The following is a 27,345-nucleotide window of genomic DNA, read 5'->3' on the forward strand; positions in this document are numbered from 1 at the left end:
AGCTACATGTATCACACAAAGTCAACTACCCATCTCAAAGAGTGAAGGAAAGATCTTTACCGAACTAATTCGTAAGTCTCTCCCAGAAGCGGGTTGAAAGGCTTTCCAGTGCGTTCCCACTGAGAAGCAACAGCAGATACAGCAAATGCAGCTACACACTGTGGAACACAGCATTAGAAGTTAAAGATAGCCTCACTTGCTCCCCATTCTTTAAGGAACTGAAATCTTGAAGATAATAATTACAAAATTATTTTGAGGAGTTTAATTACTTTGGATTTTTAATATATCTCTAGCAACTTAATATGCAAGTGTGTGTATTCAAAATGAAAAATACTGAGTCTCTGCTATAGTCATTCTGAGCTATGGTTTTTGTAACACCCTGAGTGCTACAAATTCACTCAAGAACTTAAAAAACCCTCAAACCCCAAATTACTTTTAATTCCCTTAAAATTTCTAAAAGTACAATTTGAGGATAGGGAAAAAGAGATAAAACTAAACAAATTGGTATTAAGTCCCAGGAGGTTGGGAAAAGCTGATTTATATAAATGAAAGAACAGAAAGATTCCGTTTAGAATGCTATTGCTTTGTCTGGAGAACAATGTGTCTATTCTGCTCTGCCTGTAACTAATCCATCTGTACACATCATGTAAGCATCTTCTATCCAAAACAAAATTACAAAGTGCAATTCCTTCTTATCTTTTGTTTTAATCTAGAATAGTGTGTAAGTTAATTACACACATAAGCATAAATATACATATTTGTGTATGTATGTGTGTGTTCACTCCTTCTCGGAAATACTCTAAGAAAGTGTGAAAGAAGAAAAGTTGAGCTGTTTCTCCCAACACATTACTTTCTAAAATGAAGACTCAGAAACAGCTCACCAACATCCGATTTGGTTATGGACCACCTTCTGCTTCTCTTCCAATTGTCACTCGTCTTCCCACTGTGGTGGCACTCTGGCCAGAGGATGGCAGGGGAAGGAACACAGAGGACACTCCAAATATTCTAAGTTTTAATAACATTTCCCAATCTCACGCTGGATTGAACATGAATTTTGTGTATGTTTCGGGGGTGGAGGTGGCAGAGAAGTCTCTGAGATTTAAACCCTTTCAGTGCTTGACACGTACCTGCATCCTTTCCACAGAATCAGAAAATGAACTGGCCTTGTGGATGAGGTATGTATGTTCCATATATTCAGTGAGTCGTTGTAGGAAGCTCAAAGGCTCATTAAATATAACTGGCATGGTGATCTTGGATAGTTCCTATTTAACAAGAAAATGGAAATGGTGATGTCAATACACATGACAATATATATGACAAACTTACCTGCTGGTATCTTTACCTCACATGTCTCCTGGGAAGGAAGTAACGGAAAATTGCAGCCCATGAAACTGAATTAGCATCAGTTCACTTTCACAAATCTTTCCCAGAGGGCAATATGGAGTATATTGTTCTAGGCCTCGAAGGAAATATAAACACTCCCCACACATTCTCCTTCTCTTCAAGGAGCTCATGATCTGGTGAGCATTAGATAACAACTATTAATAAATCTGCCTTAGATGAGAATTAGGAAATGGGGGGCGTCTGGGCGGCTCAGTCTGTTAAGCATCTGACGCTTGATTTTGGCTCAGGTCATGATCTCACAGGGAGACTGAGCCCTGCATTAGGCTCTGCGCTGAGAGCACAGAGCCTGCTTAGGATTCTCTCTCCCTGCACCCCACCCCTGCTCATGTTCTCTCCCTCTCTCTCTCAAAATAAATAAACGTAAAAAAAATTAGGAAATGGGATACAAAGATGATGGGGCCCCCAAAACCAAAAATCTTCATAGTGAGCTAATGATCAAAGCTGAAAGAAATTTCAGGCTGTTTTTGAACAACATTGAGGTTTCCTGAGCGTGCAAATCTACTCTACTTTGTGGACTAGGTACTAGAAGGCTATTGTACACATTACAGAATAGGCTTTAAATTCTGTCTGCTAGAATGACACAATCACAGTAGACTTCCAAAAATAATGTAATGATTGGGCGGGGGGGAGGGAGGGGGGTGGTCTCTGACTTGAAGTTTCAACCCTGTATACCCTATCCTGCCAGCAAACAACAGCATCGTTAGGTCTTTAAAAAATTCATTACGTAACATACTTATCTTGGTATTCTCTAGGATATTCAGATGATCTTCTCAACCCTTCACCTACCATTAGTTATGTTTCCTTTGGAAATCAGGTCTTTCATAAATTTTACTGACTAAAGCTACAGGCCAGGTGAACATTCCCAAGGTGCCATCCAAGTTGAATGCCACCTGCCTTAGCTGACTTTCCCCTCCTCAATATCCACGTTCTTACTAATCCATACAATTAAAAGTAATATAACTTTCACAAGACTACAACTAGAGTGCATTAGAAACATTAAGCTCATTCGTTACCATAAAGTATCGCAGAACAGACAGACATGTAACAGCTCAACCTAATTAACAGAAGTGGGAAGTCTATTGCTGTCTCACTGGGGAGACAAGGGAGAATACGAACACAGAAAGAGATAAAGAAAAGAAAACTGCGCTATATACGTCTGGAGATCTCAGTAAGTCCAGAAATTCCCTGATGGGGCCCACGTCAGAAAACTGGGACTACCAATGTTTATCTCCAATGAGATGTCTCAAGCTCTCTTCCTTCTATTTTAAATACCTTTCTGGGGCGCCTGGGTGGCTCAGTCGGTTAAGCGGCCGACTTCAGCTCAGGTCATGATCTTGCGGTCCATGAGTTCGAGCTCCGCGTCAGGCTCTGCGCTGACAGCTCAGAGCCTGGAGCCTGTTTCAGATTCTGTGTCTTCCTCTCTCTAACCCTCCCCCGTTCATGCTCTGTCTCTCTCGGTCTCAAAAATAAATAAAGATTAAAAAAAAAAAACAAAACAAAACACCTTCCTTGGGGCGCCTGTTAAGCGGTTGACTTCGGCTCAGGTCATGGTCCGTGAGTTTGAGCCCCGCGCCGGGCTCTGTGCTGACAGCTCAGAGCCTGGAGCCTGTTTCAGATTCTGTGTCTCCCTCTCTCTGACCCTCCCCCGTTCATGCTTTGTCTCTGTCTCAAAAATAAACGTTAAAAAAAAAATTTTAAAATACCTTCTTTGTTTTCTTTCTTTAAAGAAACAAAACAAAACAAAACAAAACAAAACAAAACACAAGGGTGCCTGGGTGGCTCAGTCAGTTGAGCATCTGACTTCGGCTCAGGTCATGATCTCATGGCTCATGAGTTCAAGCCCCATGTTGGGCTCTGTGCTGACAGCTCAGAGCCTGGAGTCTGCTTTGGATTCTATGTCTCCCTCTCTCTGCCCCTTCCCCACTTGCACACTCTCTCTCTCTCTCAAAATAAGTAAACATTAAAAAAAAATCATAGAGGAATACATAACTCTTGAAGTAAAAATGAAAATGCTCCTTTACCCAGAAACGAAGCACCATCAACTATTTGGGATATACTGCTATGTAATTACACAGCAATACGTTAGACGTAGGGGATTTCAATACTCTACGTGCAACGGACAGATCACCTAGACAGATGATCAAAAAAGAAACAATGGACTTAAATGACATGTTAGGCCAGACAGACCCCACAGACATCTACAGAACATTCCACTGAACAGCAGCAAAATACATACTCTTCTCAAATGCCCAAAAAACATTCTCCAGGACAGATTATACATTAGGCACAAACCAGTCTTAATAAATTTAAGAAGATTCAATTGATATCAAGCAACTTTTTGAGCCAAAAGAGTATGAAATTAGAAATGAATTACAAGAGGGGTGCCTGGCCGGCTCAGTTGGAAGAGCATGCACTTCAATCTAGGGGTCAAGGGTTTGAGCCCCACTTGGGCTGTAGAGACTACTTAAACAAGTAAAACTTTAAGAAGAAGAAAAAAATTAATTGTAACAAAAAAACCACATAAATTCACAACTATGTGAGATTTAAAACATACTACTGAATAACCAATCAGTCAAAGAACCAAATTCAGAGGGAAAATCAAGAAATATCTTGAGACAAATGAAAATGGAAATACAACATGCCAAAGCTGATGGGATGCAGCAAAAGCAATTCTAGGAGGGAGGTTTACAGCAATAGAGGACTACCTCAAGCAGCAAGAAAAATCTCAAATAAACAATCTAACCTTACACCTAAAGGAGATAGAAAAAGAACAAACTAAGGCCAAAGGTACTAGAAAAAAGGATGTAACAAAGATCAGAAGGGAAATAAATGAAATAGAGACTAAAAAGCCAACAGAAAAAAGAATTCAAATAAAATAATAAATAAAAGGAAAGACATAATTGATACCATAAAAATACAGAGGATCATATGGGCAAAATGGGTGAAGGAGAGTGGGAGACAGAGGCTTCCAGCTATGAAATAAGTAAGTCATGGGGAAAAAGGTACAGCACAGGGAAGGTAAGCAATGTAACATATGTAATGTGTGGTGAGAGGTGGTAGCCACACTTGTGGTGAGCACAGCATAATGTGTAGACTCGTTGAATCACCACGCTGTACACCTGCAACCAGTGTAACATTGTATATCAACTACAGTTCAATTAAAAAAAATACACGGAAAAACTGCAAAGGCTCATAAACTACTACGAGCAATTACATACTAACAAATTGGAAATCTTAGAAGAAATGGATGAATTCCTAGAAATACATACCCTACAGAATGAAATCATGAAAAAGGAGAAAATCTGGACAAATTATCAATAAGGAGACTGAAACAGTAATCAAAAGTCTGCCAACAAACAAAAGTCCAGGATCACATGGCTTCACTGGTAAATTCTGCCAGAATGTACTTCTCTGACTCCTTCAAAAAATAGTAGAGGGAACACTTCCAAATACATTTTGTGAAGTTAGCATTAACCTGATCCTGAAACCAGGCAAGGACACTACAATGAATGTGCATCTGATGAGCATGGATGCAAAGTACCTCAAACAAAGTATTAGCAGACCAAATTCAAAAGTACCTTAAAAGGATCATATACACCATGATCAAGTGTATACACTTGATCAAGTGGATACACTCCAAGGATACAGGATGGTTCAACACCACAAATCAATAAATGTGATACACCACATTAACAAAATGAATGATTAAAATCGTATGATCACCTCACTAGATGCAAAAAAAAAAAAAAATACATGTAACAAAATTCACCATCCTTCCATGATAAAGCTCTTAACAAAGTGGGTAAAGTGGGAACATACCTCAACCTAATAAAGTCCATATATGACAAGCCCACAGCTAACATCACGCTTCCTGATTTCAAACAGTATCACAAAGCTATAGTAATTGACACAGTATGGTACTGGCACAAACCTGGCCACACAGGTAAATGGAACAGAGAGCCCAGAAATAAACCCACACATATCTGGGTAATTTCTGACAAAGGAGCCAAGAACATACAATGGGGGGAAAGGACAGTTTCCTCAATAGATGTTGCTAGGAAAACTGGACAGCCATATACAAAAGAATGATGCTAGACCGCTGTCTTACACCATTCACAATAATCAACTCAATACAGATTAAAGATTTAAATGTAAGAACTGTAACCATATAACCCCTAGATGAAAACACAAGGGGTAAGATCATCATAGGTCTTGTAATGATTTTTTTTTTTAATCTGACATCAAAAGCAAAAGTAACAGGCAAAAACAAACATCTGGGACCATATCAAACGGAAAACCTTCTGCACAGCAAAGAAAACCATCAACAAAATGAAAATAGCAACCTATAGGATGGGAGAAAATATTTGCAAATCACGTATCTGATAAGAGGGTAGGATCCAAGATACATATTAAAAAAACTCTTACAACTTAATAGAAACAAAAAAGATTAAAAAATGGGCACAGGAAATGAGTAGATGTTTTTTCAAAGATGACATCCAAATGGCCAATAGGTAAAGGTGCCCAATACCACTAATCATCAGGGAAATGCCAATCAAAACTACAATGAGATTATCACCTCCCACCTGTTAGGATGGCTTTTATATAAGAGATGAATGGCTGGCAATAATGTGGAGAAAAGGGAGCCCTTATACACCACTGGGGGGATGTAAAGTGGTACAGACACTGTGCAAAGCACAATGGACATTTCTTAAGAAATTAAAAACAGACCTGCCCTATGATTCAGCAGTTCCACTTCTGGATATTTACCCAAAGAAATGAAAAGACTTTTTTTTTTAATGAAATTTATTGTCAAATTGGTTTCCATACAACACCCAGTGCTCATCCCAACAGGTGCCCTCCTCAATGCCCATCACCCACTTTCCCCTCCCCTCCACTACCCATCAACCCTCAGTTTGTTCTCAGTATTTAAGAGTCTCTTATGGTTTGCCTCCTTCCCTCTCTGTAACTTTTTTCCCCCTTCCCCTCCCCCCCCCGGTCTTCTGTTGAGTTTCTCAGGATCCACATATGAGTGAAAACATATGATATCTGTCTTTCTCTGCCTGACTTATTTCACTTAGCATAACACTCTCCAGTTCCAACCACGTTGCTACAAATGGCCAGATTTCATTTTTTCATTGCCTAGTAGTATTCCATTGTATATATAAACCACATCTTCTTTTGTCAGTTGATGGACATTTAGGCTCTTCCCATAATTTCTATAGCTATTGTTGAAAGTGCTGCTATAAACATTGGGGTACAAGTGCCCCTATGCATCAGCACTCCTGTATCCCTTGGGTAAATTCCTAGCAGTGCTATTGCTGGGTCATAGGGTAGATCTATTTTTAATTTTTTGAGGAACCTCCACACTGTTTTCCAGAGTGGCTGCACCAGTTTGCATTCCCATCAACAGTGCAAGAGGGTTTCCGTTTCTCCACATCCTCTCCAGCATCTATAGTCTCCTGATTTGTTCATTTTAGCCACTCTGACTGGCGTGAGGCGGTATCTCAGTGTGGTTTTGATTTGTATTTCCCTGATGAGGGAGCGATGTTGACCATCTTTTCATGTGCCTGTTGGCCATCTGGATGTCTTCTTTAGAGAAGTGTCTATTCATGTTTTCTGCCCATTTCTTCACTGGCTTATTTTGAAAACACTAACTTGAAAAAACATGTGCACCCCATGTTCATTAGAGCATTTAGAATAGTGAGTATGGAAACAACCTAAGTGTCCATCAACAGATAAATGAATCAAGAAAATGTGATCATTGGGTCAAGAAAATGACATACACACCCAGGAGTATTATTCGGCCATACAAAAGAAGAAAATCCTGCCTTTTGTGACAACACGGATGAAACTGGAGGGCCTTATGCTAAGTGAAATAAGCCGGACAGAGAAAGACAAGTATTCCATAGTATCACCTACATGTGGAAACAATCAACAATAACAACACAATAAAGAACAAACTCATAGAAACATAGTAGGGAGGTGGTTGCCAGAGGCTGCAGGTGGTGAATATGGGAGAGACTGTTAAAAGAGTACAAACTTTTAGTTGTAAGACGAGTAAGATAGAAAGACCTAATATATAACATGGTGACTATAGTTGATAACACTGTTTTCCATAACTGAAATTTGCTAAGGGAGTAGAATTTAAATGTTCTCACACACAATGTAAGATGAGATGTGTGTATGTGAGGTGACTGATGTGTTAAATAACTCAAGGGGAATTCTTTCACAGTGCACAACATATGCAGTCATCTTATATATACTTTAAATGTCTTATAATGTTGTCAACTATATATCAAAAAACCCCATCCCTTCTACAGCCAATGTGCAGTATAGAATATACATTAGAAATAATTTTTCAAAATATCTTCTGAAAAAAATTAATTTATCATCTACTAGGTGCCAGGCACTGTTTTAGGCACTGAGTTAAAAGACTTGGTAGGGCCAGTCCTGACCAAGGATGCCCTGCTCTCTTCCTTTACCTCTTACAGATCCTACCCATATTTGAAGGGTCAGCTCAAGTCTCTCCTTCTCAGCTGTTCTAGTTCTCATTGATTTCTCACTTCCTCCAACACCCGGCATACCAGAATCTATATCTCACAATTTAGCTTTTGGTCGTGTATTGGATTGCATACTGTTATGTCAGCTCATCTCGCTAACTCTACAGTAATACGGTTCTTGAAGGGAGGGATAAAATCTTATACTCTGCCTGTGTCCTCATCACCCCAGAGAGAGAAGAGTACACTGCAGGTGCCCCTATCCTCCATGCTCCTCTGCAGTCCCAATGCCTGCGGACTTTATGCCTACACAGGCATTTATCACAATACGCTAGACTTTGCTGACCCTTCTACTGGAATACAAGCTTCTTGACGTCAAACCTTTTTTAAATTTTTTTTTAACGTTTTATTTATTTTTGAGACAGAGAGAGACAGAGCATGAACGGGGGAGGGGCAGAGAGAGAGAGGGAGACACAGAATCGAAAGCAGGCTCCAGGCTCTGATCCATCAGCCCAGAGCCCAACACGGGGCTCGAACTCACAGACCACGAGATTGTGATCTGAGCTGAAGTCGGACGCTCAACCAACTGAGCCACCCAGGCGCCCCTCAAACCCTCTTTTTAATGATACACAATAGTTTATGTGGCAAAATGTTGTTAGGCTACAAAGCCACATGTTTAAAGAGATGTTTTATAGACATAGAAACAAATACTAGGAGGTCATAGCACCAAAAAATTAACAGCTGTTGTCTCTAGGAGTTGGTAGTGCAGGTAATCTTGACGACCTTATTTATGCTTTTCCATATTTTCTGTTTCCTAACGTGAACATGTATTGCTCTTTTAATCAGGAGTAAAACAAGAGATTTATCTTAAAATCTAATACTTTCAAGCCTGGCCAAAGGAAGCTAACAACCTTGCACCACAGACACTGGATCGCCTTAGAACACACGCATAGACATTATGCTCATCATAAAACGTACGAGAGAAAAGCGAAGTCTAAGCATAAGGGAAAAAGAACAGCGACAGAACGTGCTCAGGTTGGTCCAGGCCAAAGCTCCAGGGACAGTGAAGTGGCTAAGAGAGTGAATTCTGAACAGAAAGCAGCATGGTAGCTAGCTGCGACAGGGGCCTGGGAGTTACTGTTTAATGGGTACAGAGTCAGTTCTGCAGGATGAAGAGGCTGGGTGGACGGTGGTGATGGCTGCACATGGCAAATGTACTGATGCCACCGAACTGCATGCTTACAAATCGTGAAGATGGTACAGTTTATGCTGTGAATTCTACCACAATTAGAAAAACAAAAAGGAATGGGATCTGAGATTGAAGGCCCCTTGCTACCTAATACTTGCGTCATCACAAGTAAGTCCCTCACCTCTCCTCAGATGGGGATTTCATTGCATACGTCACAGGGCTTGTAAAGATCAGGTTAATTCATCTATGGCACTTAGAAGAGCACCAGGCAGACATGAAGTGAGCAATAAATGTGAGCTATTACCATTAAGAATGCATGCAAGAGTGCCAAGTCCTCCCAGATGCAGAGAGGCAAGAGAGCCTCAGAGGTTGGGATACTTCACCTGGTCGCCTGGGCTGTAGAAAAGCTATTGAGAAAGCAGCATGGCTTCCGCGCTCTGACTTTAAAGGGTGAGGGACTGAAGGAAAGGACCCCTGCTCCCCCTGGAGCCCCAGCCAGGACGGGATGGCTGCAGTCCCCCTGGTAAGGTTCTCTCTGCTGGCCGGCTGGCTGCTCCATCCAATCACCAAGACAGGAATTCACGGAGGGGACAACTTGAGTCATGTCCTTGACTAGTATGTGACCCACACCGTGCCATTCTTCATCTCTACATTTCACTTCGTTGTGTACAACATCAAGATGAGATGTACTCATAACAGCAATGAAGAACTTTACCTCAAAGCTTGATTCTGGATTTTTTCCCCCCAAAAAAGTACTAAAAGGACTACAAAATATTCCCTGAGGGAATAGGATATGTGCTAGAGGTGAGGGCATTTTAGCTTGTCCCTAATTACAGAGGATCAGATGAGAATCGTGTCCTAGGGGCTTAATCTTTCATCTCTAAAGCAATGCTGGGTATGCTGCACCTCTTCACATATAGCCCCCACCCCCCCCCCCCCGGGGAAAATATACAGGCAAGGACAGGACCATCCAGGGTCTACTAGCCACTGGCCTCTCACACTGGTTGGCTAGACTTTATAGGAGTTAGTGAGTCAGTGAAAGTGGGCGTAGTGTAAACTCTGAGACCACTGCACAAAGGACATGGTTTTATCATGAATTCAATGGGTAGATTATTTCCAATCATTTGAAAAGCTCCTAATCTAAATAAGCTTCTTTAAATCCAATGTTGTAATCTAGAATAATTTAAACTCTTTCTTACTTCTTTTAGTTAGCCCAGAACGTAAGCATTCAGAGAAATGAAAAGGCACACATCTGGGCCAAATATCAGAGAGGGAATACAAAGGAAAGAAAAGATCCTGGAGAACATATATACATAAATCCAGTCCACCATAACAACAGCCTCACCCTGAGAATGAGAAGAGTAGGAGTATTTATACTCTTAAAATACAGCAATAGACTTAATTTTATTGCCTCTATTAGTAAAATTATTTTAAAATAATATTACAGTAATTTTTAATTGTTAAAATCTACAGTTCCCTAGGTATGTAATGAAAACTCAAGTGACAGAAACCCTATTTCATTCCGTTTTGGAATTTTACAGTGACCTCACTTTTACTTCCCATATAATAAAGTTTGGTAGTGGACTCTCTAGATACCGTATACTAATTAGTACTGTGCAGATTCCAATAATAGGAAAAGAAACAATGCACATTATGAGGGTCAAGTTTCAGGAAGAAACATGAACTAGGCTACTCTGATCACCGGGAGCATCAGTCGGCTGAAAAATTAAATATTTATGCCAGGCAGTTCCACCCTGTGACCCAGCTAAAAACACAGTTTAAATTTATCCATGCAAATTAATAGCAACCAATGATGAAACTGAAGAAACTCTTAATTGCAATTTCTCATCTGCTGACAAACTGAGAAAGGGAAAGAGAGAGAGAGAGAGAGAGAGAGAGAGAGAGAGAGAGAGAGAGAAGGCTGTTTGCTTCATCTTTGGAGCACTATATAAACAACCTGAAGGCAAAGCCAAGTTTGATCCCAGCTAAAATGGAAAATATTTTATAGCTGTAAACTCTTACACTGTAATACCCAATTGTGCAAATATTTAAGACCTGGGTTACAGAGAGAAACTCAACTTAGGTCTCTGGCTAAATTCATCTGCTTGTTTGCCCAGGCAGCCAGTGTGCAGGCAGAGTCCTCACCCAGGAGTGGGACCCAAGCACTAAATGGGTTTCCAGGCTCCTCAGTGTTGGGCAAGTGCTAGAAGCAGCCTTGGTTCTGCTTGTTGGATGTCCCTTCTGCAAGATGAAGTTGGCACTGGCTCCTTCCTCACCACCCCCAACCCCCCCCACCGCCCCACCTCCCACAGCTACCAAGGATGTAAACATTCAACCCGCTTACATTTAAGGGCTTTGGAGGGTCAAAGGTCTCTTTCACATCTTGGGCTACTCAGCCCCCTCCCTCCATAAGATGTCTACCATCTATCTACTAGTTTATCTTGCATGAGAGGTTCTTGCTATCCGAATACCACTGATTGTGCCCAAAGCAGCCGCACGAAGAACTCAAAAGACTCCTGGGACCATCTGGATGAGCAGTTTAAAAAAGGCCTCCCGCCCTTATGCCTTCTGCTGTTGGTCACACCACTGTTCCTCAGCTCTCACAGACCTGCCCAAGGGGAACACAACAGGGGAATGAGTGGGAGATAACACACTTGGAAATGAAGGAACTGTGGAGCAGGAAAAGGGGTATGTGTTTGTGTGTGAACTGAACCATACTGTGCTCAGCTTGGTGCAAACCAATGGTAAAAGACAGAAAGAAAAACAGAAGACAAGCTACAAGGAAAAAGATGAACAAAAAGATATTCTTTTCCTATTCTTCCTGTCTAGTAGCGGAGTATTTTCAGAGTTGGGAGGCATTTAACCGAAGTCTGGACAACCACGACAGGAACGTGGAAGGACAACAGATGTACTGGCTGACGCCTGGATGGATCTCAGTCTTCACCCTGTATTCACTCAAGGTGCACAAAGACTGGCTAGTAGCTACGTGGGCAGGGCTGCTTTAAGGGAACCAATTTCCAGAGGCTCAGCCTCCACAGGCACTCTTACCTAATTATGGGAAGGTCTGAGCAGACACCTGCATTGGAGGTCATGCTTTCTCTTCTCCCACTTGCCCTCAACTACTCTTCTGTGACGGGGGTGGGGTGGGGGGACACCTCACACCATCCTCAATCACTGTATAGTATTCTCACTCTGAAATGTAAAACTTGTTAGGGTACCAAACGAAGGGAGGTGTAGAAGTACAGTACTGGTATCAGTGAGGCCCCTTTAACTGAGGCGCCATAACCTGCATGAGGGCCCCATGACTTTCCCTGTTTCAGTTAAGGGAAAGACCTGACATCAGAAAAGGGCTCTTCTGGCCATTTCTCCCATACCAGGGTATTCTGATTTCAGAAGACTGGAAAGGAAGGTGGTAAAGATGCTAGGTTTTGTTTAACTACTTTGCTGTTTCTGTTCCCCGTCTCTCAAGTCAGTATTTATCATGTACCAGCTTTGGCAAAGCTCCAAATCTTACCTCAGTCTGTATCAATCTTAGATTTAGAATTCAAGAATGGGACAGATGTCACAGTGACATATACTAACATGTTTATCTGAACCCTAAAATACCATCACTCCTGGCAGGACATCCAGTTGACCTGGGATGTGTCCGAGTATGGACCGGCTCTACGGCTGTGTGCAGGCACCCTGCATCAAGTGAATGAGCTAGATCTGTGGTTTTGAGGGAAAAACTGTAAAGCTCACGGTAAGATAAAAGCATTTTATCAAAAATTATTATACTGATACAGGTGTGTTTCAGCGAAAAATACTTCAATTTTCTTATCCCCGTCTCACTACTGCAATGTACATGTGAGTAAGAGGACAGAGCTACGTGTGCACCAAGAGTTGAGAGCCCTGGCAAAGCTTCTCTGGCTACATTTCCCAGAGACCAAGGCACCTACGACTCCAATGGAGGCTCAGAAGACCTTCTACGAGTTAGACTTCTCCAAATTTGTTCACAGTAACACTGAAGAAAGTCCTAATTGAGCTGTCAACTTATGGATCATAAAAAAATTTTTTTTCAATATATGAAGTTTATTGTCAAATTTGTTTCCATACAACACAAGTGTTCATCCCAAAAGGTGACCTCCTCAATACCCATCACCCACCCTCCCCTCCCTCCCACCCCCATCACCCTCAGTTTGTTCTCAGTTTTTAAGAGTCTCTTATGCTTTGGCTCTCTCCCACTCTAACCTCCTTTTTAAAAATGTTTTTGATAATACATTGTTATCTGAACTTGTGGCACACAGTTGGCAAAGGGTTGAAGAACTGAACGGTATTGCGAGATTCAAAAACCCCACCAAATCCCTACTCCCATCTGTCTACTAATATGAGCAAGGTTTTTTAATCCCAGAATCTATTAAAAAATTACATAACTGTTATTGAAAAGTCCATCACATTCTGGCAATAGATAGGTGACATTCTCAGATCTCTAAACCCAGCAGAAAAAATCCATTTTATGAACATTTCACCCTTTATGTTAATATTTTCATAAATTTTGTAATGCTTGTTATTTTGATAACTCACATATTAATACTTGTAAGAATAACAAGACGCAAAGAAACTTAAAGTCTTAAGGTCACAGGATATACACTGTCTGATTTTTATTTTTATAAGTATTTTTGTGATAGCAAAGTGTGATAATCAGTAAAAGACCTTAAAAGATAAAAAGTGTAGGAAATATGGAGAAGAAGAATGAATCAAAGGAGCAAATGGAACTGTAAACTTTTCAACTCTTAAAGTAACAGCTTGCTCTTGTATTGAAATCTCTATGGTATTTGGTTCCACTGGACATCATTAACAGTAATATCACATTTTCATTTTAAAAGGTCATATATATTTATAATATATCAGACCTTTCTCATTTCTGATAACAATCCAACACTAATATTCTATGACTCCAAGATATTTAGTGAACACAGGGTTGGCACCTGCAAAGCCCTGGGCACAGTTGCCTACTCAAATTCTGGGCCTCACCCCGGTGCTGGCCCTGGTTTTGAAAGTCACTAGGCATGAACACCCAGGACCTAACCTCTGGGTGAGTCCCGCTGAGAAATGCTGAAGGGATGAGAGAGAAGAGGAGAAAGAAAAACGGGAAGTGCAGGACAATGGGATTATGAGATCAGAGCCCTTCAACAAAAGGACAATGGGAGTAAGGAAATAAGGAAGAAAGGTTTCAAACCACTAACCAGTATCAGTATTAGCTCTGAGCTGGGAATCTGTTTTGTAAAAGCTTCAATCACAGGAGAGTTTTAGAGTTGAATATCAGTTATGTAAAGTATTCATTTCATGTAGTATAATCCAACATTTAGTAACATAATCCTGTCCAAAACAGATTAGAAGGACAAAGAAAGATGTCATTAGTTTTGGAAATCTAAGTCTCCATATTCTTTTTATTTTTTTAATATAATTTACTGTCAAGTTGACTAACATACAGTGTATACAGTGTGCTCTTGGTTTTGGGGGTAGATTCCCATGGTTCATCGCTTACATACGACACCCAGTGCTCATCCTGACAAGTGCCCTCCTCAATGCCCATCACCCATTTTCCCCTCTTCCCCCACCCCCCTTCAGTTTGTTCTCTGTATTTCAGAGTCTCTTATGGTTTGCCTCCCTCCCTTTCTATTCCTATTTTTTCCCCTTCCCTTCCCCCATGGTCTTCTGTTAAGTTTCTCAAGTTCCACATATGAATGAAAACATAGGATATCTGTCTTTCTCTAACTTATTTCACTTAGCATAATATCCTCCAGTTCCATCCATACTCTTTTAGAAGCAGCAAAGCAAAATGCATACATATGTGGAAATGGAAGACAGGGTCAAAGTGAGCCGGCTGGAGATGGCACTGCAGGGCACTGAGGTCCAGTATGGCCAACGTCAGGAGAAGATTTCGGACTTTCCTTCCTGATCAAGACAAATTATACCTAGACCACACCTGGCAGATAAGCATCCGTCATGAGTTCAGAAAAGCTATGTATTTATGTTTTGGGTTTTTTTTTTTCAGTTTTTAGTAATCTCGGTATATACCCAGTATGGGGCTCAAACTCACACCCCAAGATCATGAGTCTCATGCTCTACCAACTGAGCCAGCGAGTTGCCCCAAAGCCATGTATTTTGAACAATGATGCTATACAATACAACCAAATCATCACAAGGGGCATGAAGTTTTTAAAAAGTTGGGACTGGACCCCAGTTCAGTGTAGACTTGTGAGGTTTTCACCTGCAGGACACTCACACTCTCCACTCTGCTCTGGCATGCTCTCAAGTCAACGGAGACATCATAAAAAGCTATGGTTCCATACCAAATATCCTCCGCTACTTTTAAGACTTATTATAGAGTTGAGAAACTGGGAATGTGGAGTTACGGGGAAGAGCTGGCTGAAAGAAATGTATATGGCTTTTGCAATGGAGATTTGCCCACATCGAAAGGAAGTGAAGTGTTTGAGTATTTTCTTAAGATTTTATTTTTTTAAGTAATCTCTACACTCAACATCTATCATGAGTTCATAAAAGTCATGTACTTATTTTTTCTTTAAAGATTTTTAAGTAATCTTTGTACCCAACATGGAGCTTGAGCTCATAACCCCGAGGTCAAGAGTTGCACGTTCCACTGACCCAACCAGCCAGGTGCCCCTCAAGTGTTTGTTCAGTGTAACAGAATCATAGAAATGTAGGGTGCGCCTGGGTGGCTCAGTCCATTAAGCGTCCAACTCTTGATTTCGGCTCAGGTCATGATCTTATGGTTTGTGGGTTTAAGCCTAGTATTGGCTCTGCACTGACTGCTCTCTGCTCTGCACTGACAGTGAGGAGCCTGCTTGGGATTCTCTCTCCCCCACCTCTCTCTCTCTGCCCCTCTCTTGCTCACACACGCTCTCAAAAATAAATAAGCTTTTAAAAATCTGAAAAAGAAAAAAATAATCACAGAAACGCACTGCAGGATTTTTAAAAATGACTTTGTTTTGAACTTCAGTACAAAAACATTATAGATATTACATTTTCTAAGTTTTGAACTATTTTCTTTTGGAGGGTGGAAGGAGGCAGATATTGGAGCGGTCAATAACAAAAATTACTTTTAAAAACTTACTCTAATGATGATATTTGTTTCTCTCAAGATACACTGCACTTGGGGCGCCTGGGTAGCTCAGTCGGTTAGGTGTCCAACTCTTGATTTTGGCTCAGGTCATGATATCACGGTTCGTGGGATCGAACCCCACAATGGGCACCATGCTCTTAGCATGAGGCCTGCTTGGCATTCTCTCTCTCTCTCTCTCTCTCTCACCTGATGTCTCTGCCCCTCCCCAGCTTGTAGTTTCTCAAAATAAATAAGCTGTTTAAAAAAGACTCACTGTACTTTATTTTTACAATATACTGTACTTTAAATGTCTATTGTTAGCCAACTGTTACACCTTTCGATTGTTTCTATCATCTATGAGAGGGGATCCTATGACAGTGCTTACAAGATTTCCAAATGCTAGATAATTCCTTCAATCCACATTAGTAAATGTCCCTTTAGGAATGTTAGCCTCTTATAAATTTAGTAGAGAACGTTTATTTATACAAATAGTTCTGCCATAAAAAGTGAAAACATTCTTCTAGAGAAATAAGAGTTTATCTTTCAAAGTATGACAGGTATGATCCAACATAACATTATGTCCTATCTTTTAAAAGAATATTCTCCATTTAGACAGAATGGTTGCTTTAGACATAAACTAGACCTCTAGCCTAAACAAATTCATGACACCGCCACTAAATCTGATACTTGTGAGACAGAAGATGGTAGCAGACAGATTCAAGCAAGAGAACAGAAAACTGTATTTTCCATGGTGTTCCAAAATGCTCAACCACAGCTGAAGTTTGCATACAAATTCTGTTGACCACATAGTCTTTGACAGATGTGGTATTAATTCTACAGTGAGGGTTTCATTCATCAGAGATTATGTAATGCATTTAATAAGTTGGAATCAGCATTAATTTAACATAAATGGAAGTATCATTTATTGTAAGGATGAATATTCCTTTTATGAAACTGGTTTAATTTTACTATTTTTCTTTTGAGAGAGAGAGAGACTGCATGTGTGCACACAAGCAGGGGAGGGGCAGAGAGAGAGAAAGAGAATCTCAAGCAGGCTCCACACCCAGTGTGCAGCCTGACACAGGGCTCCATCCCAGGACCATGAGATCCTCATCGGAGCTGAAATCAAGAGTTGGACGCTTAACCAACTGAGCCACCGAAGGCGCCCCTGGTTTTAATTTTAAACACACAAATATACCTATTTGCATACTAAGTCATGGTGGTAAATATGTTTACTAAGGGTTTGAAAAATATTGCCTCTGTAGAATACAAATATTAATTCTTTCCCTGAAAATTTCAGATCCAAAGACAGTAACATGTATAATTAATGTCTTAAGAAAATATACATTTGGTTTGTCCTGATGAGTCTTAATTAGAGGCAGGTGCTCTGATTCTTTAGTGTAATTAACTGCTGCTAATAATAAAATTGAGCATTATGCTAAACCAGGGACTTCTTAGACAATTTACAGAAATTATGTTATTTCTCTCTAAATACACCTCTAAGGTACAAATTATTCTAACTTTACCCAGTAGAAAACCCCTTCCAGGAGGTATAACAGGTTCCCCAGGGTCTCACAGATAGGAAGCAGAAAAGTTGGGATAAATCCCATTACCCGGCTGTAGACCTTAGTTGAGTTACTCTCCACATAGGATTGGAAAATATTTGTTTAAAATGACTATTTCTGGGATTAGCTCATTGGTCCCATTTGGAAAGTCTCAGATGAGGTAACCCCACGCAGAGAACACAGACATTAGAGAATGCCGAAGTGGGCATGTCATGAGTTTCATGGATGGCAAGCAGCGGAAAGTGACTATACTTCTTGGTGCAGGAAGTTCCCGGAGCACGTTCAATTGTCACATTACAAAAAGTAATGTCCAGGCAGATTTCTTTAGCAGCTCAGGACTCACATGTTTTACGTTGTTCATCATTCTAGTTGGTCAAAGTTTCTGCTAGCAGAATGAAGAGAACTTTACTCAGAATTCTAGCCTAACTGATATCTGGTTGGAGCTGTGGACCATTGTTTAAAAAAATTTTTTTTAGGTTTATTTATTTTTGAAAGACAGAGACACAGCACAAGCAGGAGTGGGGCAGAGAGAGAGCGGGACACAGAATCTGAAGCAGGCTCCAGGCTCTGAGCTGTCAGTACAGAGCTCGAAGTGGGGCTCGAACTCACGAACGGTGAGATCATGACCTGAGCCGAAGCCGGACACTCAACCGACTCAGCCACCCAGGCGCCCCAATATGTGGACCATTGTTTTAAAAAGAACTTAAGTCTTCATGGAATTTAGCAAATTTTGCCAGGTGCTGCCCTTCCCCCCCAAATCAGATCTACCTACACAGCCAAGCAGACACACATTCCAAATATCTAATATGCCACACTTAAAATTCAAAGCTCAAAACAAGTAGCTCGTATGAAGAAGTGCACATGAAATTATATCCTACACTTTGGTGAGTCTGCTTTCTGAGAGAATTTCTGGGTAATTTTATGGGGAAACACAAATGTGGTGTGACAACAGGAAAAGAGCATTTTCTTTTCCTATTTTCTCAACAGTGAAAAGTCACACTGAAATCCTATTAAAATGGCACAAAGAGTGGTTCAAATTCTGTCAGGCAAACCTAAGACCTTTCCTAATTTCCGAATCTCAAGTTTCCGTAAGCTTTGTTGTACATTACTTTTATGCCAACATTAAGATTCCCTCCCAAAGAATATGTAAGGAAACATGGCTGCTTAATGTTATATTAGAAAATTGATAGGTAATTTACCATTCCAATACATTTTCTTAGGATGCTCCAGATACTGAAGTCATTTCTGGAAAACATAGGGGAGGGCAGGCTTGTTCTGAAAGAAGAAAAGAAAAATAAACATTTAATTTTAATGCCATTGTCACTAGGAGGGGAAAGCTATTGCCATTAATATGAACACCACAGGCATGCATGTATGGACACACCTTAAAAATGTGTACAACAGGGTCTGCCAGAAGCTATACCCCAATCACTGCTATGCTGGCCCCTGAGAAGTGTCACAACAGACCCGCTGGCCCTGTGCCTTTGCTGTCATTCTGATCCCAGGATTCTAGCTCTCCCTGCTGGTGCCCAGCTTTCTGCACCACCTCACAGGTACACCTTCCTTTCACGTGCTAGCACAGCAGACTCTGTTGTTTGGTCCTAGACACACCTACCACTTCTGGATACTTCATACATGATTTTACTCTAGCTGCTGAATAATGTAAACAAAACACCATCACAGGGCCTAAAGGTTTTTAAGAAACTAAATGGAAAAATGCAAATGAATTATAAAGCCGAAGTAAAATTTAGGCCTGGCTTCATATGTTAGCACCAAAGACACTGATGTGAACAAAATTTAGCCCCTCTGGATAAGACAGGAACCCCCTTGCAAATTAAGCTCTACAGAAGGAGCACTTTCAAAGCCTCTGCAGGGGTTTCAAGGTAGCCAGAAGGCTGGTGGATGTCAGTGGCAGAGTGGCCTGGGTAAGCCACATGTCAGGGCTCAGGCATCCAGACCTGGCTGGTCAGAAGCTGACCCCCCCTTCCAAAAATCACAGTGGCAGCACTACTGGGGGCAGCGGGCAGAGATGCCAGGCCAACTTCCTAAAACCGTTAATACATTTTTTTTCAGTTATCTTAGATTATGGCAAGGGATGCGGGTTTAGCAATTGCTGCTTAGAATATACCTACGTAACTGAAACATTAAAATCATAAACAAAACAATTTATCTTCTAAAGAACTTTTATTCTACAAACTAATTTGAATTACAGAAGTTAACATAAAGTTTTAAAATGAATAATATTTTTAAATCCTCCACGGTGAAATTCTTCTGACTTCTTTTTCTTTTTTAGAAACACACACTGCTCATTTGGCAGATTTCTCATCTAACCAATCTGCTGGATAAGTAGCCACAGATGGTATTTAAATCACATTCTCCACCATCCAGGACCATGAATCTCTGTAACATGAACAATGGAACCTAGGGACAGAATCCCAGCCATCATCTACCATTAGCACATTCACAGTGCAGTTTTAGAGATGTGTACAGTTGACCCCTGAACATTGGTTTGAGCTGCATGGGTCCACTTACATGGTTTTTTTTTTTTTTAATACAGTACCATAAATGTATTTTCTCTTATGATTTTCTAAAATCTCACTTTATTGTAACAGATAGTATATAATACATATGACATACAAAATGAGTGTTAATTGGCTGTTTATGTTATTGGTAAGGCTTCCAGTCAACAGTAGGCTATTAGCAGTTAAATTTTTGAGGGTTCAAAAATTATACATGGATTTTCGACTGCCCGGGAGGTGAACTGTTCAAGGGTCAACTACATAACGTTTCTATCTTTTGTCTGTGAAAAAGTCAGCCATAAATGGAACAGATGCTAGGAAGTTTCAGCCTAAAATACGCTTTGTGAAGACTGAATGAGGGGCTGTAATTCCTCCCAACCAATGCCTACACTGAGAGCACAGGTATGTATCACTATTCTGATTAAAAGCAAGAAAAGCAAGAAATACTCTGGAAACAAGACGATAAAAGACATCCAAAGGTTTTTTTTTTTTTTTTAATTTTCGATTTAGAAATTACAGGACTGCCAGCCAAGAATCCCACCTGAGAATACCGCACATTCATTTTTATGCACTTATCTCATTATGTTGTTTTAGGAAAATGTAGTAGTTATTCATTCATCAGGAGGCCAGATTATCTGCAACATTATCTATTCCAGAACCCAACCAGAAAGCAGAGCTAAAATGGACTGTGAAAGGCAACAGGCCATCATAAAGTCCATGCTGTTTTCTTGTGTAAGACTGCAAAAGCAAACTCCCTTAGATCATACTGTGTGCAATAAGTTGATCAAAAACATCAAGAGAAACACTGGCCTCCAAGACAAGTACACAACGTGGAAGCTGTAGCACAGTAAAAGACCTCAGGGTTGTTGACCGTAATCTGAGTCAAGAGCATGATGCTCCTGCCAAAGAGGCAGGTGCAATCTCAGATTGCCAAAAGGAGAACAGCAGCTAGAACATTCCCAAAGGGCAACTCTGCAATGATCAGACCAGAGCCAGGATTCAAATCCATGTGCCACTTTTAAAGGGAACCTGAACACCTGAGTTCAGGAAGACTTACCAGAGGCTAAGCAAATGTGTCTGGAAAACATTTCTTATAAGAAATGGATGAAAGAAATGTGCAGTCCAGAACAAACAAAAGAAACTGGAGGTCTGGGGAACAGTAGGCATGACAGAGGTCTTGGAGCAGTAGGGGACGGGGCCAGGAGCAACAGCATCCCCATAACCACACCCTGCCCCACTCAACAAGAGCACTCCCTACGCACCTTTGCTTGCTTCGGTATTCTCCACAGCACTGACCAACACACAACATACTACTGTAGGCTCTCAAGTATTAACCACTTCCCCCAAAATGGTCTAAGAGCTTCTGGAGAGCTCACGTTTCATCTACTGCTGTATCCCTGTTGCCCATGACAGTGCCTAACACAAAGGAGGAGTTGAAGTATTTGATGAATCAACTTTAGAATGTATAAGGCCTTTTAGCATGCATTATCTCTTTCATAAACAATTTGGTTTATTCTGTGCTACTCAAGTAGGACTAGGACCACTGGGAGAAGTTATAGGATCCTGATAGAAAGGTCTTATAATTCATTCCAAATACGAGAAACAAGAGATTCTTATTAGTAAAGGTTTCAAACAGAGGCTGAATGAGCCCTTTCTGTCATGGCCTGAAAGGCATTCCTGCACTGGGTGGGAAGCTGATCTAGAACAGCTAGGCCAGGGATGTCACTCAACACCCAATAAAGAACATTATGGGCCCTCACACAAAGAACTACCCAGCCCCAAATGTTAGTGATGCCAAAGCTGAGAAACCTCCCACAGAAATACGAAAGCTTCATATAGAAATTTAAATTTTGCAGTGGCTATATTAAAAAGAGAGCAAGATAAATTCATTTCAATAATATATTTTATTTGGAAATGATGTCAGCATCATGGTGCCATGAGTCATTCGTCTTCTCTCCCCTCTGATTTACCACTAATTGGACATACATATCCTGGGAGAGAGAAAAAAAAAACCCACAGCGCCTCTGCACAGCATAGCAAGATGCCCGAGAAATCCGCCTGTGTACCCTAGAGGGGGTGGACTGGCCCGTGGAAGAGGCGGCAGACCTGGCAGCAGCTGGTCCTGTGGTGAGCCAGCATACAACCTTTCTGTCAGAGGAAGTGAAGTGGAGGGAGGGTTACGGCGGGGGGGGGGGTGGGGGGGGGCGGTGGGGTCTGCCTGCAAAAAGGTGAGCTGGAGGGACCAGGCCCCCTGAGGAGAGACCCCTGAAGGAAAGCATCTGCTGTCTGCCCCATGAGGCAAGAGACTGACCCAAAAACCTCTGGAATCCCCTCCCACTTGAAGTTCCCTTGAGCCAGCCATGGGTACACCCAAAGCCCCAAGTGCTAAGTACACACCTCCCTCCGCTTTTTTTCATATTCCCCACCCTTAGCAGGGAAGTCAGCTCTGGTAACAAAAACCAAAAGGTTGTGCTATAGCCCCATCTTCTGGAAAACAAAAGGATAACCCTTGTTCAACCTGTTGATCTGTTAGAATTAAAGCAAAGGAAACCTTGGCTAAATAAGAAAGGTGTTCACTACTTCAAATGTGGAGGCAGGGGCACTTCTTATCAAATACTGTGAAAAATCACATAATATAAAAATCTATAATGACAATTTTCCACCAATGGAACCCAAAGACATGGAACACTGCAATCTAACTGATAGTTTAAAATAGCAGTTATGACGAAATTCAATGAGCTACAAGAAAACCCCAAATGCCAATATAATGATCTCGGAAAAAAATTAATGAATAGAAGTGTTTTACCAGACAGTTTGAAATTCTAAAAAAAAGAAATAAACAGAAATTCTGTAACTGAAGGACTCAGTAAATGAGATGAAGAACGCGCTGGGAACAAAGCAGATCTTACGGAAGAGAGAATTAGCAAGCTTGAGGAGAGAAATACAGAAATGATTCAGGTGGAAGGAGAGAATGAAGAGTTTAAAAAGTGAAAGCACCCTATGAGAACTATCTGATGCCATTAAAATGCCAATAGAAGAATAACAGGTATGTTGGAAGGAGAAGAGAGGGAAAAGCGAACAGAGAACCTATTTAAAGAAATAAATAGTTGAGAACTTCCCAAACCTGAGGAAGCAACTGAATACGTATGTCCACAAAGCTAACAAAACACCTTATTACCTCAAGGCATAAAGACCTTCTCTAAGACACATTATATTACAACTGTAAAAGTCAATAATAATGAATGAATTTGAAAGGCATGGGGGGTGGGGGATGGGGGAGACAGTAACCTACAAAGGTACTCCCAGTAGGCTATTAGCAGATTTCTCAGGGGAAACTCTACAGGCCATGAGAGAGTAGAATGACATATTCAAAAACTGCCAGCCAAGAATATTCCACCTGGCAAAGCTACCATTCAGATATGAAGGAGAAGTAAAGGCTTTCCCAAACAAACAAAAGCTAAAGGAGTTCACCACTAGACCTGCCTTAAGAAGAAATGTTGAAAGAGACACTTCAAACATAAACGAAAAGATGAAAGTACACAAAATTCAATCTGATTAACCAGGCAAGTAATAATACAGTAACTCTTTTTTTTTTTTTTGGAAATACCATATTAAACTTAATTATAGCATACAAGAAAAGAGCATTAAGAGTAACTAAAGCTACTACAACTTGGTAACAAAATCATAGCATGCAAAGAGAGTAATCTGTAACAATAAAGGATAAAACTTTTGTAGATGAATGAAGATAGACTGCTATCAACGGAAAAAGGACTATTTTATCTATGAGATGTTTCATGCAAACCTCACGGTTACCACAAAGCAAAAATCTAGAGCAAAGACACAAAATATAAGAAAGGGGGAGACTCAGCAAATTACCATGGAAAACTACCAATTTACAAAGGTAGACAGAAATAGAAAGAAAAAGAAACAGAGACAAAATATCCAGAAGGCAAAAGGTAAAATGGCCATAGTAAGTCTTACATAACAGTAATCACCCTAAATGTAAATGAATTGAACTCACCAATCAAAACGCAGAGTAGCTGGGTAGATTAAAAAACAAGAGCCAACTATGTGCTGCCTGATTGCAGTTTCATTTCAGCTCTAAAGACCACACAGGCTCAATATGAAAGAATGGAAGGTGATATTCCAAGCAAAAAGAAAAGAAAAGGTTAGTGTAACCATACTTGTATCAGGCAACATAGATATCAAGCCAAAAAAGGGTAACAAAAAGCAAAGAAGGTCATTATAAAATGATAAGGGGAGGGAGTCAATATATTAAGCAGAGAGAACAGTCATAAATATATACAGTACCAACACCTGAGCACTGAATATATATATACACACACACACACACACACACACACACACACACACAGTATTTAAGCAACTAATAATAGATATTAAAGAAGAAATAGAGAACAATACAATAACTACAGAGGAATTCAGTACCCCAGTTTCAGCAAGGGACAGATCATCCAAAAGACACTAAAAGCAAACCACATTTTAGAATAGATGGACTTCTACAGAACATTCTATCCAAAAGCAGAATACATATTCTTCTTAAAGTGCACATGGAATATTCTCCAGGACAGATCATATGATAGGCCACAAATCTTAGCAAATTCAAAAGACTGAAGTCATACCAACTATCTTCTCTGATCACAATGCATGAAATTAGTAATCAAGAGGAAAGGGAAATCTTCAAATACGTGGAAATTAAACAATACTCTTCTAAACAACCAATGGGTCAAAAAAGAAACCAAGCGGGAAATAAAAAATTATCCTGAAACTAATGAAAATGAAAGCACAACATACCAAGTATTGTGGGATGCAACAAAGCAGTTCTGAGAGGAAAATTTATGCAATAAATGTATATGTTAAGAAATTAGATCTCAAACAACCTAACTTTACATCTCAAGGAACTAGAAAAAGAACAGACTAAGCCCAAAGTTAGCAGAAAGAAGGAAATAATAAGGATCAGAGTACAAATAAGTAAAATAGAGCAGAAAAACAATAGAAAGGATCAATGAAACTAAGATCTAAGACCTGGTTCTTCAAAAATATAAACAAAATTGACAAACCTTTAGTTAGACTAAGAAAAAAAAGAAAACTCAAAATTAGAAATTACAGGGGTGCCTGGGTCACTCAGTCAGTTAGGCATCCACCTTGGGCTCAGGTCATGATCTCACAGTTCATGGGTTCAAGCCCTGCATCAGGTTCTATGCTGACAGCTCAGAGCCTGGAGTCTGCTTTGGATTCTGTGTCTCCCTTTCTCTCTGCCCCTTCCCTGCTCACACTCATCCTCTCAAAAATAAACAAACATTAAAGAAAAAAAAAAAGAAATTACAACTGATACTATAGAAACACACAGAATTATAAGACTATCATGAACAATTAATTATATGCCAACAAATTATATAACCTAGAATACATTTAAGTTACATTTCTAGGCTACGTTACAAATCTAGGATACATTTCTCGAACACATAACCTACCAACACTGAATTAAGAATAGAAAAATCTGAACAGATCAATAATGAGTAAAGAGACTGAACCAGTGATTTAAAAAAACAAAACAAACAAAAACTCCCAATGCAGAAAATACGCAGACCAAACAGGTTCACTGAAGAATCTATCAAACATTTAAATTTAAAGGAGAATTAGCACCAACCCCCCTCAAACTCTTATGAAATACCAAGGAGAAAGAATACTTCCAAACTCATACTGTGAAGCTAGCATTACTTTGATACTAAAACCAGATAAGGATACCATAAGAAAACTATAAACCAATATCCCTGATGAGTACCAATGCAAAAATTCTCGACAAAATATTAGCAAACCAAATTCAAGAACACGTTAAAAGATTATACATCAGGACCAAGTGGAATTTATCCCTGGGACGTGAGTATGGTTCAACATACACAGATTAATGAATGTAAAACATTAAAACAATGAATGAAAGATAATAATCACAGGATCATCTCAATAGATGAAGAAAAAGCCCTTGACAAAATACATCCTTTCGTGATTAAAAACCCTTAACAGACTGAGTATGGAAGGAACATACGTCAACATAAGAAAGTCCACATGTGACAAACTCACAGCTAACACTATACATGTATACTGGAGAGAAATGGAAAGCATTTCCTCTAAGATCAGGAACAAGGCAAGGATGCCTACTCCCACCTCTCGTATTCAATATAACACTGGAAGTCCTAGCTGGAGCGACGTAGGCAAGACAAAGAAATAAAAGACTTCCATTACCATGGTGTGAAAGTCATATGCATTGAATTTTTATCTTTTCCTGGGCCATACATACAGTACTCTCTCATGATGCCAGGTGATGGCAGCTACAGCCCCCAATCAACCACAAGTTCACAAGGGTAAACAACCAATACACTTATAACCATCCTGTACCCATATAACCATTCTGCTTTTCACTAGCAGTACAGTATTCAATAAATTACATGAGATGTTCAACACTTTATTATAAAATAGGCTTTGTGTTAGATGGTTTTGCCCAACTGGAGGCTAATATAAGTATTCTGAGTATGGTTTTTTCTAGGCTAAGCTATGATGTTGGGTAGGTTAGCTGTACTGAATGCATTTTCAACTTATGATATTTTCAACCTCTGACGCGTTTATTGGGATATAACCGCATTGTAAATTGAGAAAATGGAGTAGAGAAACCCCCAAAGAATTAGTAAAAACAAAAACCAAACACACACAAAACGGTTGGAATTAATCAACAATTTCAGTAAAGTAGCAGAATACAAAATCAACATATGGAAATCAAGTACATTCCTTTATATTAATGATGAAGCAACTGAAAAAAATTTAAAAGACCCACCGCATTTCCAGTAGCATCAAAAACAATAAAACAGGAATAAACTTAACCAAGGACATGAAAAATCCATACAATGAAAACTACAAAATTTTGCTGAAAGAAATTAAAGACGCAAACAAATGGCAAGACATCCATGTTCACAGACAGAAGAATTAATACTGCTAATATAGCCACGCTAGCCAGAGCAATCTAGAGATTTAATGGAATCCCTGTCAAAAT

General features: G+C 40.1%; 1 protein-coding gene across 8 annotated transcripts in view; it reads right to left on the reverse strand.

Annotated features, from left to right (window-relative positions):
- OSBPL1A (oxysterol binding protein like 1A) overlaps positions 1 to 27,345 on the reverse strand; it is a 266,965-nt gene that overhangs the window by 20,197 nt on the left and 219,423 nt on the right. For all 8 annotated transcript variants that reach the window (XM_053206295.1, XM_027068657.2, XM_015076139.3 and 5 more), the window contains 3 exons: positions 18,960 to 19,035; positions 1,128 to 1,262; positions 61 to 158 (listed from right to left, as the gene is read on the reverse strand). In XM_053206295.1, coding sequence (XP_053062270.1) covers positions 61 to 158; positions 1,128 to 1,262; positions 18,960 to 19,035 — 309 coding nt within the window. The remainder of the gene's footprint in view (positions 1 to 60; positions 159 to 1,127; positions 1,263 to 18,959; positions 19,036 to 27,345) is intronic.

Source organism: Acinonyx jubatus, chromosome D3 (assembly GCF_027475565.1).
Source record: "Acinonyx jubatus isolate Ajub_Pintada_27869175 chromosome D3, VMU_Ajub_asm_v1.0, whole genome shotgun sequence".
Taxonomy (NCBI): Eukaryota; Metazoa; Chordata; class Mammalia; order Carnivora; family Felidae; genus Acinonyx; species Acinonyx jubatus.